This window comes from Polyodon spathula, chromosome 10 (assembly GCF_017654505.1).
Source record: "Polyodon spathula isolate WHYD16114869_AA chromosome 10, ASM1765450v1, whole genome shotgun sequence".
Lineage (NCBI taxonomy): Eukaryota > Metazoa > Chordata > Actinopteri > Acipenseriformes > Polyodontidae > Polyodon > Polyodon spathula.
This window is the reverse complement of record NC_054543.1, coordinates 6,694,728-6,711,655: the sequence shown is the minus strand read 5'-3', so window position 1 is coordinate 6,711,655 and position 16,928 is coordinate 6,694,728. Positions and strand designations below refer to the sequence as shown.

General features: G+C 37.4%; 1 protein-coding gene across 1 annotated transcript in view; it reads right to left on the bottom strand.

The window, feature by feature from the left end:
* Positions 1–6,826: 6,826 nt before the first annotated feature.
* The window catches only part of LOC121321751 (wings apart-like protein homolog), a 34,881-nt gene continuing 24,779 nt past the window's right edge, over positions 6,827–16,928 (bottom strand). The window contains exons 10-20 of the mRNA XM_041260879.1: positions 16,371–16,598; positions 14,963–15,074; positions 14,435–14,532; positions 13,818–13,894; positions 11,166–11,341; positions 10,956–11,071; positions 10,533–10,694; positions 9,946–10,159; positions 9,711–9,799; positions 8,941–9,036; positions 6,827–8,685 (exon numbers count right to left, since the gene is read on the bottom strand). Coding sequence (XP_041116813.1) covers positions 8,620–8,685; positions 8,941–9,036; positions 9,711–9,799; positions 9,946–10,159; positions 10,533–10,694; positions 10,956–11,071; positions 11,166–11,341; positions 13,818–13,894; positions 14,435–14,532; positions 14,963–15,074; positions 16,371–16,598 — 1,434 coding nt within the window. The 3' untranslated portion in view covers positions 6,827–8,619. The remainder of the gene's footprint in view (positions 8,686–8,940; positions 9,037–9,710; positions 9,800–9,945; positions 10,160–10,532; positions 10,695–10,955; positions 11,072–11,165; positions 11,342–13,817; positions 13,895–14,434; positions 14,533–14,962; positions 15,075–16,370; positions 16,599–16,928) is intronic.

Genomic DNA, 16,928 nt, shown 5'->3' with positions numbered 1-16,928 from the left:
TTATTCTTAGTCCTATTAAGTAAAAACTGTATTAGAAACTATTGCACAATAATAAACCTCATTATTGTGCCTTTGTTTAAAACCTCCCCATTCTGATTTTATATATATTAGCTCAAAGAGCCAGCTGCCCATCATTTCGATATGTTGTACTTATCTTTCTCAAGGGAGCTTGTGTTTGAATCAAAACATTGGCGGTATTTATAGGTGTTTGACGGCATGACAACTACTTGTTATTGTTCATATTCAAATCCATGATTTATTCTTACATGATGTAATGGTGTTTTATATATTGTGACATCATTTTTACTTATATCTTTAAATCTATATTAATTCTAATTAACATTATTTTATATTAACTTATATTTATATTATCATGCAATGCTGGCTCTGAGGATCAGCCTTGATATGGTCTCCCCAGCGCATCAGCATGCACAACTTTTGAATTAATTTTATTTAATTATTTTTAACTTTTATATATTTATTTGAATTAATTAGTTCATTCTTTTCTGTTGAGTCCCGCTGGCATAATTGTGTTCAGTCTATTTATCCATTTACTTTCTTTTATTCTTCTATATGTCGCATTGTCTAATTTTAGCTGTTCTAATACTACAAACTTTACATCATTTATGTCATGTCCTTGACTGATGAAGTGCTGTACTATTGGTTCATTCATTTTTATTTTTTTCTAATTAATGAAAGGTGGTTCTGAATTATTTTATATAAAGTTGTTCCAGTCTCTCCAACATATTTTATTTCATCACATTTTTCACAGGCTATTCCATAAACAACACTGCTATTTTTACAGTAGATATTAGTTTTTAGTGGATATGTGGTGTTCTTATGTTTAATTATATTTTTACTTTTGTCCATGTATTTACAAACTTTACATGTACTAGTGCAAGTATTTGTAGAACCTATTCAGTCAATTATTCTTTTATGTTTACTGTGAACTAGAATATCACCTAAATTAGCTTCTCTTTTGAATGCTACAACTGGGGCCTTAAGAAATACTTTTTTCAATTTTTCTGAATTATGTAGAATCCGCAAGTGTTTCCAAACTGTCTTAGAAATATTGGGCAAAAGTTTAGAGTACGTCATTACTAATAGGACTCTCTTAACATTTCTCTCTCTCTATCTATATATATATATATATATATATATAGAGATAGAGAGAGAGAGAGAGAGAGAGAGAGAGAGAGAGAGAGAGAGAGAGAGAGAGAGAGAGAGAGAGAGAGAGAGAGAGAGAGAGATGCTGCAGTGTATCACAGTAAAAGCACAATAAGGTGCAATAAAGTATAGTAGTGTTTATGCTTTTGCATACAGCAATTTAAAAAATCCAGTGGAACAAAACTTCTGAAAACTGATGTTTCACACGAATGTATAGAATAAGAGCATTATTATCAGCAGCAGCACTTGGATTAAGCGTATTATGCAATCTGCTTTGTAACCAAGTGGATTGGACCAGAGTAGCATCAAATATTGTGTGCAATACTATAAGTCGAAGAAATAAAACGTTTGGTAAAGCATGGTAAATGCATAGTATAGTCAGAGGAAATACATGGGCACAACATTACCATAGGAAACATCTATAACGGATCAGAATGACAGCATTTACTCAATCCTGCTTGGCACCATCCTTTCTGGTGAGAAGTTATTTTTTAAGGCTTGTAGCTCCAACGTATTTTTCAAAATGTGTAACCAGCTAGACCTGTCTTATCAATCAGTTCTCATACTGCCACAGGCATGTTTACTCTGCACAGGCACAGTGAAACGCAGAACAAAATACCCCGTGAAGAAGATCACTCTTCACAATCCAAGACTGCCATGGACTCGTACCCACTATATAATGAACTACACGTCAACAAGAAATACATACTTTATAAAGTTACGGTATTTTCCCTTTCTAAAAAAGAAAGCTCAGCCTCAGGAAATGCAAAGCTGCCTACAGTTCATCATTAGTTAACGGGTAAGGGTACATGCATTAAAGTATTGTGATAACTCTAATACATTTTAAAAATATATTGATTATACGTGTGTGTGTGCGTGCGTGCGTGTGTGTATTAGCAATGTTCTTGGAAATACGAGAGAAAACTTCACCACTCATCCCAGGAGACCCCCTTTCCTCAGTGATCTTCGAAGCGGACCTAATCCAGATTTGATGAACTTGGTTAATTGACTTCCTCCTCTTGCAATGAAAGAAATTGAATTGCTGCCGTTTGTTTCCTGCACACGACCGTAACTCCTCCCCTCGGGATCTCCACACGCGCCCCTCTGTAAATAAAAGAACTCCCTTGCCCCCTAAAAAGTTCAGGACAACTTTTACTTTCCAAAGCATAAAGAAGAGTTTGTTTGTTTTTCAAAATCTCACAGCCTGAAAAGATGCAGCAGTTTCAAGAAAAACTAGATATCAGATGCTGCCTGGCTGACCATACCGCTTATTCCGCTGGCACAAGTTGTGGAAGTTACAAACAGGCAGAGGCGGGTGTGATTTATCATGACCGAGAAGGAACAGGTCCTCTCCACAGTATAGGGGTCTGCGAAGAATCGGCAGCACAAAACCTCCTTCAAGCTAAATGGATCGATGTTAGCAGCCCAACAGGTCGAGGGAAAGCGCTGTCACTCGAACGCAATCCATGCGCTCTTGTGGAGCTACGGGTACCTGGTACCTCTGGTTACAGCTACAGGGAACCATGCGACCTGGTTCCGGTTCAGAAACGACGTCGCGCGGCTGCCAATGCCCGAGAAAGGAGGCGTATGCTCGGTTTAAATCTAGCTTTCGATCGGCTCAGAAGTGTCATTCCGACTCTGGAGAGTGACAAGAAGCTGTCAAAATCTGAGACTCTTCAAATGGCTCAGATATACATCTCCGCTCTTTGCGACCTGCTTGAAGGCAGAGGGACCGCGGACAGTGATGCGCAAAAGGAGAGGTCTCCGAGTCCCGGCGGCTGGAACTCTGACTCTCTCCCTGGGTCTTGCGAGATAAAGGACATGTCACCATCTAGTCACGATTCAGAGGACAGGACACCATCTAGTCACGATAGAAGACATAGAACAATGAAAAGAGGACAACCCCGGGATTCTCCACCATGCGTGTCACAGGGTTCTCGGGGTTCCTCGGATCGGTCAGACAGCGACTGTGATGAATCATTCCTGCAAACTGAAATAACGGGTTATATTGATCTCTGGGAACTACAGAATGGGACTAAATGAATACCATATTTAATCAAATACATCGAGATTAATTTAATAATAAATATTACAATCATTGCGAATTTAACTGGATTGGGCAAGAGTCATGTAGAGGGTGCATCTACTTCATGCGTTGACAGTGTAAGGTCTCATGTCATGTGTGATTTAAAAATATCGTTATGTAATAATGGCTACATGCCGTAATGCAATGGATACTCCATTATGCATTTAAATTTTAATGTATTGGATGGCCACCAATTATTGGTATTTGTATAAACGTTTAATGTTTGGTAAACTTGTACCATCCTTAGTACCGGCAATATGCCTGTGGTAAATTATGTGGTAACATTGTGTAAATAAAATTGATTCCGATTTTTCTGCAATTGCTGCACTCTGTTCTTTTCTGTTCTGCCGTTAATAAAATCACTGTGAAGCTGGACAAAATAAACACTAAATTAAATTATAGCTTTAAAAATACATAATGTGAAACTGATCCTAATTTTGCATTAAAAAAAAGACAAAAAATGAAATATTTGTGATTAATCATACACTGATCACCGTCAATTTAGGGGAGACCGGGGTTGGTTGTTACAGTGCTCATAGCTATGAAACTAGATGGCGCAGGCAGGTGATACTAATTGTAATTTCAGGTCAATTCCATCTCATAAAGGTTAGCACATATTTCATTTTTTTCATACCCACAGTAAAAAATGCGTATCTTATTATTTACGTTACAACTCTTAGTAGTATTTGAGTTTGTTTGAAGTGGTGGCCATGTTAAATAGAACCAGATACTGGCTATCTTGGTGTAAAAAAAAACAGTAGGTTTTTCCAGTAGTACTGAGAGAATTCAATTATCATGCAAAGTCTGGCTGGGGTTGGTTGTCACATGTAAATCCTATAGGAAGAAGTCTTATTTTTTCTTTCTACTTTTTTACACCAAAATGTGTGATCTGTCACCCTATAATGCTTATTTAAATTATTTCCTGTTTGTCCTCTTTTTACTTGGAGGCTGTGCCATTATTTTGTCACATAGGTCAACATTTCAAATATCATTCAAAGGTCTGTATTTTTTATGTTCACATAAAAAGTGAAAATACAAGTTTTTTCTGTCATTGTACACAGTAGAAACTATTTTATTTAAAAAAAAAAAAAAACTAAAAATGTTGCATTATTGTCTACTGTAAAAGGAAGAACAGACGTTGTGACAACCAACCCCATTATGGGGCAGGTTGTCACAGGTGACCGGCGCATTTTCAACCGTCTAAATATCATATTTGGAATAAAAAACATCAGTTTGTACGTGAAGAGTTATTCTTCAATATAACCAGCAGAACCTCACAGCATGTCTCCAGATAGAGGAAAATAATAGAGTAAAAAGTGTGACAACCAGCCCCGGTCTCCCCTACTCCATGCTTTCTCTGGAACTTTTTATAAGAGCCATCTATACAGGAAACAAGAAGTTCTGTATGCTAAACCCAATCTTTTTTTCAGATTACAATACATATGACTCTATGAACGTTTAATGACGTTTCTTATTTAATGCCAGATCTCACCACATGCGTTTCTACACCAGACTAAGGGGCTGTTAAAGAAACAGCAGACTGGAAGAGGTTCATGAATATGTATTATATTTATTATATTGTATTATATTATATATCGTTCAAAACACGTTTCAAAGTTGTTTTATTTTTTATTTTTAATAAGACAGTACCGTTAGGTCGCTTCTTTTCTGCAGAAAGAGTATCAGTGTATCAGAATGCGTTGAAATACAGCACATTGATCGCTTATCAGACATTCATGAGAATTGTAAAATATGTAAATGTCTGAACTGTAGTTTTTCCTCTTGCTGTTCTGTACAGCGTGGGAGTGGAAGAAATTTCTAATCAAACCATTCTGTTGACCTGCACCACATTTTTTAATAATTGCAATACCAAACGGATGAATTAAACGGCTTTACTATCTGCGCTGTCACTGTGCCAAATTCAGCAAGTTTCCAGTTTAAACAAGTGCTGTATACTCCTAACTGAATCGAGAGGGATACACCTGCACTAATTTTAAAACAAAGATAAAAATAAAGCTTTCAGAGATTGTTGATATTTCAACATTTTCCCCTGACAAAATGTTCTGCTTGCACAAGAGGCCAAATAAAAATGGACAATGTAAATGTCAACTCTCATGTCATGCGATTCATAAAATCTGGAAGATGTAAGAGTTGTATGTGCTACAATCGTAAGAATGCATCTCAGTGACATCTGCCTGGGCACTATAACAGATGTGCCTGCAAATGGCTTGTCTCACAAAGCACAGGCTACATTCAGCGGTGTCCAGCAAGTCCCCTGGGTGTTTCTGGCACACAACTTTCCACAAAGCACAACCCGTGTCATAAGTGCATCATGTCGTATGCACTGTTTTGCAACAAGCAAAAGTATGTTTTGCAGTGGACCAAATCATGGAATCTTCAACACTGCACAAGACATGAACAATGTACAGGGACCTATACCTGATCCTACACAATATGGCTATTCCCAATTTTCTGTTAGTCAGTGTAGGAACCAACTTTGTATGTTTTTTTATTTTATTTAGGAGTGTATCAAACACAGTAGTGTACTGTATTAAGCCTACATATCACTGTTATGTCATCATCTAGAAACCAAGTCACATGACACGATAACAGGATTTCTACTAGCTCTAAATATGAAGCTGGCATCTTAAAATGGCTAAAGCAGCTGTAACAGCAGCATGACTCACAGGGCTAATTGTGTTGCTCCAAATGCTGTAAATAAGCAAATAATTCACAAATGGGAACAGCTAGTGTACTGAAAGTAGCAATTTTTATTGGAGTTAAAAGTATTTACATGTAACCAAAGACAATTCCTGAAACCGGTACAAACTCTTGGACTTTTTTATCCTGCAGCTGGCTTTTTTTTTTTGTTTTGTTTTACTTCAAAAGAATACAACTGAGAAATACGGTAAAAAATAAAAAATTGGATTGGATTCAGAAAAGTAGTCTACCATTCTAATTTCCAATAGTCAGTATTTACAGAACTATTTACAAAGGTTTTTATTTTATTTAGAATTGCAAATAGGCCTCTTGTATACTTTGCAAAACATAACAAAATTACTGCAAAAAAAAATTTACCTTGGCTGGGATTAGTTTTTCAAACACAATTTGCATTGCTTAAATACAAGAGGTTTAACAGCTTAAAAAGGTTTCTAGTTAATAAGAACGTCAAACAAAATTATTATTTATACCTTGGCATTGTAAAAACAATGCAAGTTAAATATACAGGAGTAGGGAGGGGTAAAAACACAAAAACAAAGCCACGTCCACTCGCTCCAGATCCAGTACATTTTAACCCTCTTCCCACCCCTCACCGCACACCAATCTGAAAACCAGCAGGTCATGAATACAACAAATGAACATGCTAGGATATGCAGTATCTTTAAACAGATTTTCAAGGAGAATTTAAGATTTGCATTTTTCTAAATTCCAACTAACCATGCTAACAACTTTACTGTGCTCCTATTTTAAGATATAGCAGAATATGAAAAACATTTTACATTTGCTGGGGGAAAGTGGGGATAAATAATTGTATGTGGATATAAGAAAAGGCATTATGGGGGGGGGGGGGGGGGGGGGGGGGGGGGGGGGGGGGGGGGGGGGGGGGGGTGATGATTAATTATAGTTTTGCAAAACACAGTTCTCTATTACTTGGGTTTATAAAAGCATGACCAAGTCAGTAACCAGTAACTCTTGACATTAGCTTTATTCTAATTGTAACAATTTTGGAATACGCTCTCCAGTATCTGAACCATCCGCACCAATTATTAAGTTTTAATTAAAAAGGAAATTGGGACATAAGCAATGCAATCCCTTGAAATCCAAGAGCTTTATTAAAATAGGCCTGTTCATAAAACAAGCTTTACAGTCCTGCTGTGTCTCTTCTTATTTTATTTAAAACTAAGTTCTTAAATTTACTACACCCCTGTACATTCTGCCTGAAAATAGGGCAGTTGGCCACTGGGCTTGGAAAAGCTGCTTTACTGTAGTGAAACATACCAGTCTGCATTGATGGAAATCACAGCATCAAATTGAGACATTTTCCATTAAACCAGGGTATATAGGTTTTATCAACGAAATCTAAAACTGTAAAAAACACTGCCAACTGACTACTACACATTTCATGAACAAATACTTACTACTCAACCTCTTAAGTGATGGAAGTCGCAGACTTGCTTAAGATATTGTGCATCTTTACGTTTGTCTTGTCTTCTGCCTGTCGAATGTATTAATAGGTTCCTTTCATTATTTAGCCATGTTGTCACAAACTTATTCCACATAATGAAACCCTACCCCCCCCCCCCCCCCAAGAAAAAACTTCAAAAAATGCGACTGTCTGTTAGATCAACTGTTTTATTGTTCCACCAAAGCAACTGAAAATCCTCAGTGCGTCAACACCTACCATTGCTGTTAGCTGCATGTTGAACCATAAGTTAATGAAATAAGCCATTTTACAACTGTATACAGAACACCTGCTCCTGAACAGCAAAAGCTGTTTTTGACCCGCTCCCACCCAGTGAAAGCTGAGAAAGAGTGTCATTTTTAAAACATTCTATATACTGTAACAGCTTAATTTAAGTTATTTGGGGATAAAAAAAAGGAACTGTAATACCAAGTAAGCAAATGGCTTTAGTACAGTTGGGCTGTAAGCTTTCCTCTTTCTGCCTTTGGCTACAATTTCTTTAGATGTCAAACTTACCAAACTAGCCGAGACACAGTATGCTTAGGCACTTCAGTGAACCCCCCCCCCCCGTCAAATTATTTGGTATTTTACCCCTGCATTACCCTCTTAAATAGGTGCTTTCTAGCCAAATTACAATTCATGCTGAAAGGTTTTGAGACCATGCTAATTTAGCCCTGATCCACAATTAGCCTCAGCTGCGATGGGAGTTTAGCTAAAATTACCTGCATATTTTTTATTTTTTGTAGAGCAACATTGATAAGCTTTTCCAAGGTTCATGGAAATGATAAACATGAGTTTCAGTAATTCAGAAAAAAAAAGATTTGAGGCAAAGAGGTAATCAGGAGTCACGAAAGCAGAGAACTTTAAATGGCCATGAAGCTGAGATAGCTTGCCACAACAGCTCACTTATTTTTATAAAAAACTATAACAGAAAATCTGCAGCCTCAAATACAGGTTTCTGTTTAACACAGACCATTTTACTCGCCAGTTTAAAATCAAACAAAATGAAAATAAAACACAATAGAGTTCAAGCCTGACATACAAAGCTTAAGTTTGCTGCAAAGAGATGCTTATGACTGACAAATGGGCTACTTTGTGTTTGTCTGTATTGGCTTCTTTCCCCTTACACTCCTCTGGGTCAGGTAGATCATTCCTGCATAATCCAGCTAAAGCCAAGTGCTCTTTAACAGTGCTCCAAATAATCAATCACCCGAGAGATGGACTTCTGCCCTGTCGTTCCAACAGCACACTGCAGGAAGAGGGGAAGGGAGAGCAGGTTACACACAAGCAGGACTTTTTAAAAATGAAAGCAAGGAAGGCAATTCAGGATTTACTTATTGGAACATGGAATTTCCTTAAGCAACATTCAGCTCTAGAGTCAAACACTCATGGTACATACATAGAAACATGAAATAGCCAGCGTGGCATAGCTAAACAGTGCCAACTTTGTGCTCAATGCTTAAATATCCAACACATACACACATTAATGCATGGTTTCACTTACTGTAAGGTTCATGAAATTTAAGAATTTTTTAAGCATTTCTGTCATTATTGAGAAATCTCCTTTAGGTAAAATTTCCCTCACAGTAGTCACATTCATCTGCAAAAGGAAATAAAAAACATTAGTTTTACCCAGGGTTACATTTCTAAAAGAAGTCCTACTGTAGAGAACTGTGAATGTCAGGTTGAAAGCACAAACAAGTTGTCCTGGCATTTACACTATCCAGATAACACCTCTAACATACATACAACCCTATCATCATTTTATAAACACTCTCCACGTAAAGTTTAACCAACCTCAAGGACTTTGTGTTACAGGTAAACAGATTCTACCTGAGCCCCATACACACTATGCTTCAGTCTTTGTGGCTGTTGGGAGGGCGTTTACAAAGATTGTGTTCTGGTTGTTGGCAACTGCAAGTGGTGCAGAGAGGAATATATGATAGAGCTCCATAGAAAAGTGTAAACAAACATGTTTAAAGCAAGTTTCACTACTGCCCTAAAATTCACTTGTCAAAATTTGTAATCCCACTGACTGAACATAACAATTACATTTTTCTGGACAGAATCCACAAAAAAGATCTGGAGAATCAACTGTGTGTAAAACTAGGCAGAACTGTGTTTTTTCAGACCCTTTTAAATATCCCAATGGTCACATGCAGTACTTTTTGCAGTTTGAATCAACTTGTGCAAAGTTTAAAAGCTTTTTGTATCAGGAAAAAAAAAAAAGTGCATCCAAACCCTTTTTATGACATAACTGATTAAGTTACTTACAGGACTCCCTTGGCAAAGACAGCCCAGTAACAGTGCAGTATACGAAGCTACAATGCAGTCCTCCATGTGCTTGCCAGCATGTTGAAGAGCTGGGGAAATGCAAGAAGAGGACAATTTTATTTAACGGTTTCCCAACAGTAAAAGTTTGAAACATTTCCAAATAAACTCCCTACTTCCCAGTTCTCAGTTTGCGTGAAGCCTGTTACATAACCACATGATGAAATAAGAGGTGCACCTTTATTCAGGTCAAGTTCCTCATCCTCTTCCTCTTTCTTCTCCTTCTCGTTTGTATTGCTATTGGTGTGGTTCTCAGATGCGACCCACTGGATCTCTCCGCTGGTCTCCTGCCACTCCCCGCTCTGGTCCAGCTGAGGCTTGGGTGCGTCGTTAATGAAATCATCTGTCTCGGTCTCTGCAAGAACGGCAGCACGTTCCCGCTGAAGGAACAGCTGAAACCATAGAAAGCATTAAATGCATAAATAGCAGGACTTAAACCTTAAGGCAAGATACATCTACCTCTAACCCACCAGCATGTCCGGATTTTAACAAGTGACACATTTTATCCAAATTGAGATATTTAAAAAAAAAAAAAAAAAAAAAAAAAAAAATATATATATATAGTGTGTGTATGTGTGTGTGTATATATATATATATATATATATATATATATATATATATATATATATATATATATATATATAATATATATATATATATATATATATATCCAAGTTTGAAAACAGTTGACTGGCGAATTGAACCCAAAACAGTTTTAGCCATTCACAGATTAAATCCCCATCTCCAAAATCACACTGCTCTCACCTGTACCAAGGCTGCAATGGCACTCATAGACCCCCCTGTCTTGAGCTCCTCTCCCTCTGCAACGCAGATCGTTTCGAAGGGCTCACAGTCCATCTCCATCTCCACCAGGCAGTGCCTGTTCCTGGCACTGTACTCTACCAGGTTGATCAGCAAGCCAAGTCCCTTAAGAGCACAAGAGAATAAAGCAATGTCAGCAACAAAGATACAGAACACCACACTACAAGCGTTGGTACCATTAAAAAGAAGTACAACTACATCCACAGCACAGCGAATAGAATCTGAAATTCCAATCCATCAAAAGTTTGTTTAGGTAGACCACATTTTGGATACCCTGAATAAACTTGGGACAGTAAACTACCCAAAATTTGAAAGAAAAAAAAAAAAAAAAAAAAAAAAAGAAAAACTCAGATTGTGTAAGCTTACCAGCACTCTGATGTCGAATCTCTGTTCCTGAGCAAGGTACTGTGGGACCCGCAGTACACAGTGCAATGCTGTGATGATGAAAGAATCCTGCTCACCCGTCTTTGTGCTTCCCCATTCTGTAAACATAGACAATTGAGATGTTTCAATAATTGAACACCTCCCAATCCTGGCATAACAAATCAACACACAGTATTTGGAGTCACTGCTCACCGTTGTCATGGGTAAGGTTGAGCAAAACTCCAATGATGGCTCTCATGCAGTCCTCCACGGCTTTTCCCACATTCCCTGAGGAGCTACGGTGCGGTAGGGATTTGCCATCTGCAGATGCCAGGCTACTGGCTACATGGTTATACCGCTGGATCATCTCTTCACAGTGCCACAGCCCTCTGCATAAGGAGAAAAGGCACCAAACTGTTAAGACTATTGCTTGATGAATTCTCAGGGGCATTATACTTTCTCTACAACCAGGTCAGCTCAAATTAAAGTTAAGAAATCCCTAATTGACCACCCAGACTATCATTTAAAGAAATAATAAAACATGTATAAAAGACACTAAAGCATTATTTGGATAGTCAGTCACTCATCTTATACAAACAGCAATGATCTCAAATGTCTGCAACAGAGTGGTAACTTAAGGAATCCAGAATCCAGTTTAATTTAATGCATTGTTACTTAATGACAAACAAAGTCAACCAAAAAAAAAAAAAACTAGCAAATCTAAACAAATAAAAATAAACTTTACTAACAAGGTTTAAAACATTATGTTTCTTCTTGCAAAACAGAACACTCACAGAACTTATATAACATGTGATTGCAGGACTGTTTCATTATAAAAAAAAATAAATTAAAAAATATAACCTGTTGCTGCTAATTGCTGAAACATATGACAAGCTAAGACCCTGTGTAACATCAGCAGTAAACAAAGGGGGTCTTTTTAGGCCTGTGTTCACCAGGGAACTAAGCAGCAGTTCGAACAATCATCTTCATTCTAAAATCAGCAAGCAGGCAAAGCAAGAGTGACTTTGCTTTCTGGTGTTTTGCAATTGAAAAGGAACTTTTCTCTTCATGGCATAAAAATAAACTAATTACACTGTACTAGGCTTGACTGACAAGCAAACTTGTTTTGGGGGGTGGGAGGTAAAAACAGAAATAAGCAAGCCAGCTAACACGTTTCACATTTATGTAGGAATTAAAGAAAAAATAATAATTCGGCACCCATAAGCTCAACTACCTATAATGGATCCAGCTGGGTGGACTAAATTCAATCTATACCTTCCGTTTACTAAAACTGTTTTATATAAGATGGAAATATAACACAGTGGAAATCAAAACAAGACTAAGAGTCAAATTTACACCAAACTTGGAAAGTGTTAGTACTAAAACATGCAGTCCAGTTCAAGGGGTCCAATAAAACAAAAACAAAAGAAACTGAAAACTTCAGCTCTTAAGGTTTCAGAGCAGATGATGCAAATGCCAACTGAACTAGTTTGCTGCTAACAATTATTAACAAAAGGCAGGCTTTGCAGGAGTGGCATCCGTTATGAAAAAAATAAGACATTAACTGGAGGTTTAACTTGTGTGTCCCTCCCTTGGTTCCAAATTGGATTATAGAAAAGCTGAATGAACACAGCAAGTTGTGGCTGCCTGCTTTGTTGACCTAGCCTTGCTCCCTCTGCCTGAAAGCTGACACTGCAAGCACGGTTCAGCAGGGTTCGTCTGTGGAAGGGGTCTGGTTCGTGCCCTGCAAGGCCTTTTGTACTTCCTCCAGTAATAGAATTAGAGTTACAAACAAGCTGTTGTGCTAGACTTTGTTAAAGTCTGTGGTTCTATAGGTGCCCAATCGAACATTGAAATAAGGTCCATATTCATACACAAACTGGGACTAAACTAGGTTCACTACCTGCTGCAGGCTTTAGGCTAAGTGCAGAATACTAGTCACAAACAGCAACAGACACGCTATGAAAGAACCCTTTCTTTTAGATAGAGGGCTTTTACATATAGGATAATAGATGGAGTAAAATACATGGCTGTATTTCCACACACAAACAACAATAATGAATAAAAAAAAGTTTTTTGTTTAACTGGACGTCTGTTTGTAATGAATTTTACCTGATTCAATATTTCCTTGTACTATTTTCTATGAAATACACAATATTTTGATTAAAATGTTGTTTTATTCTGACTCCGACATTGTAATACCAGCTCTACACTGTATATCCTAGGATACAGCAGACGTTTAGATGTCAGATAATAAAATAACATTCAAAAAGTGGTTCTCTGTCACTTCACAAACACATTATCACCTAATTATGCTGGCCAATCAAACCCAACGTATATGGCAAAGCGTACGTATATCACACTATTATGTGTGCAATTTATATATTATATATATATATATATATTATATATATATATATATATATATATATATATATATATATATATATATATGGAGTATATATGAGCTAGATGTATATACTCTCGTTCTTTCTTTTTTAAAAAGGTAGAATAAAAAAGGTAGAATAATTGATTACAAAGCCTCAATTATTCTACCTTTAAGTACCTAAAGTATTTTCTTTTTTATAATACAACACATGGATGAAGGCTATATTTGCATCCTCAGCCAATCAAAAAAAAAAAAAAAAAAAAAAAAAAAACAGGAAAAATACCACAGTAGCATTGCCAAAAAGTGGTAATTCCTCCAGAGGAATATGTACTTGAACTTTGACCCATTCGACTGAGACCATCACTTTCAATTCAAACACAAAATGTCTTGTTTTCAATCACTTGACAACACCCACAGTACAAAAATGTTCATTAATGATCAACAAAATGAGAATACGTGCAAGTATATCAACTCACCTTGCTGAGGAGACTATGAGTTGGGAATCTTTGTAGGCAATCAGGTAGCTCTGATTCTCAGGATTGTGAACAGTCACCTGTATTACAGAGAAACAGCCAGGATCACCTTTTCATTAAATACAGATTAGACAATTATTTAAAACAGGCTTAAGCAAGTTACAAAGATAAATCACAATTAAAAGGATAGAAATCCAGGCTGAATTACCATAGTAACCGACAGCTTTTATCTGCTAGGACACAAGCTTCCATTGCCATTAACAACCTCAAAATCACTGTTGCTGATTGCCTGTCCCTCAAGCTAAACTTTTTTTTTTTTTTTATGAAAGGAATTAAGGACAACAAACTGAGTACCAAACACCTTTATAAACTAATCGCTTGGAGGTGTACACATTTCTATTAGAGTGAGAAATGTACTATATAAAAAAAACAATAAAAACCACACAGTTTGGCTTTGATTCTTTAATCCTAAAAAAAAAAAAAAAACCCCCACACACACCTACTGCAACTCCCAGTCCAATGGCCAAAGAACCTTTTGAGAATTCATTTTCGCATTGGAGGAACAGCTAGTAATCCCGTTTATGGCTAAATGTCTCTGAATGAAATGGTTAGTTACTTACACTCTCCAGAACCCGTAAACACCTCTCAGCTCCCCTAAGGGAAGCAACCAAATTCTCCTCATCATCCTCACGGTTCAGGTTTTCTACACATTCTTTTACTGCAGGGAGAAAATAAAATAGAGATTAGCTCCCTAGAGACACACATGCACAATTTACATGACCAGTGGTTTCTCCCACCCAGTTGATTTTGACCATGCTGTGAATTGGTATCTAGTGTTTATTTTGTCAAAGCTGGACAGGCATGATTTAAACCCTGCTGGTGAAAATAAGAACATGCTTCCAAGAAATCCAGCATTTGCTGCTACTGAGAAGCAGCCAGGGAGCACAAGCCATGCCTAACCCAACTACCAAAGTAAATTAACCAGTTGTGTGTAAAAGCGCCAGGCAATTTATTTTCTAAAAATTATCATCTATCTAATACTATATTTCCACAATTAACACTCGTATATTACAGATCAATGGTGTTTTCATACAGGACAGCTTTTATAAAATTAAGACAACAGTATATTGGTCATGGAAATTTTCTACCTTTATCTACAATGTGATCCAGACCACCCAGTAACCGCAGCTCCTCTTTGAACCAGTCCCCTGCTCTTTTGGAGGTCAACGATAACAGTGTTTCCATGGCTAAATGTCCTGACTGAAAGCAGAAAAGGTAAAATGTTAGCCAAATCCCAGCCTTGGTGTATGTTGTAGTATTAGTTAAAATAAAACAAGCCAGGAATGGCTTTTTATTTATTTGTGAAAGACTCACAACTTCTTGATAAGTCAGTTACTGCAGTACGTTGCACATACTGTTAAGCTATAAAAGGTGTACCGTCAGTACATTTTTAACAGGAAAGCATTTTTCGTAAAGGCAGCAAGGGTGCTCACGCTTGCAAGACGACACATACGTGCCTCACCTCTGGATTTTTCCCCAGAGACTCAGAGTTTTCTATTCAGTCTCTGGGTCTTTATCAACGATCTGTGGGTAACTGAGCTGATCATAACTAAATACCAGTCCCCATATTTCACTTCAGACTGGAGGGTTACAATTTAACTACAGTCCCTACCTGCTAGCACTATTGGCTGCTTCAAGTTTATTTTATATATATATATATTTTTTTTTTAATGAAGTGATAGGTGGAACCATTCCAGTTCATATCAGTAATTTTGCTTTAATGTACACCTGAAACAACCAATGATAGCAGGGATTTTTATTAAGCCGTCCATTCAGAGAAGAGGGATGCAGTTACAGGGAGTGGCAATTTGGAAGCTTGCGCTGATGCTTCACTTCCCAACCTAAGTGCAGATGAGAGGAGATGTCGATGTTTGAAAGCCGTCGCATTTAATGCGTGTTCAAAAAAATACATTTACGTAACCATTTTACTTAAAATAACATGTGCCCCCCCCCCCCCCCCCCCCCCCCCCCCCCCCCCCCCCCCCCCCCCCCTAACCAGCAATTCAGACTCCTACTTAAACATTCACAAACTATTACTGTGGTCTTCAATACTGCCATCCCAATTGTTTGCAACAGCAATGATGCCCAATAAAAGGACGACCAGCAGAGGGAGCAGGAAAATCAACATTTGTTCAAAAGCTACAGCAAATGAGATTCATAGTTGCTTTTAAATACAAAACTGCTTGTGAGTTATTAATTACATTTCATGCAAATATTATGCATGCAACAGTAGTACACAGATGTGAGCCCTGCTTATTTAAGACAAACATCAAATTTAGCACTAAAGAACTGGTCGATGTTTCTAGCAGAGGCAAGCAGAAAAAGTCAGTCCAGTAGTTGAAACACCTCTAGTTTTGCTTGCACGCACATGAATTGACAGAGCTGGTCTGTTCTTTCAAATTAATAATATCACTTTAGGAGCACCATCTGGCAACTGGCAAGATTTGTTTGTTCTCTATTAGTTTTAGTTAATTTCCAAATAAAGAAAATTCTCACCGTAATGTTCTCTAGATCTAGATGCTTGTTGTGTACTGTTTCACAGAGCTTACGGATCTTCTCTTTAACTTTATTTATCTCCTTTTCATTGAGTTGAATCGCTACAGAGGAGTCCTGTTCCAGCTCCAGGAGTCGAATCATCAGGTCCAGGCTGGCTCGGTCCAGATCCATGTTCAGCCGGTCCCTGCTCAGGATGTACATCAGCGAAGCAGTACACAATGCCAGATTCTAAGTAAAGGGCAATTACACAATTAGAAATGCATAGGCATGGAAAGGAGGAATGGTTCCCATGATAAAATGTTACAGCAACTCCTGGATTATTAAATTAGCAATGCAGGAATTATTATATTTGTTCTATAGAGGGTTGAGCATAGAGCTTTAGCAGCATGACTACAATTTGTCAGTGTGATCTGCAGAAGCAACCATATGAGAAACACATTTACATATAAAACCAAAAATATAAAATCAAAAGGGAATGAATAATTCTTTCCACTGGTAACAGTTCCTTTTTTATTCTCTGTTGTGCATTTGCTCACCAATGCTTCATATCCCTGGTAA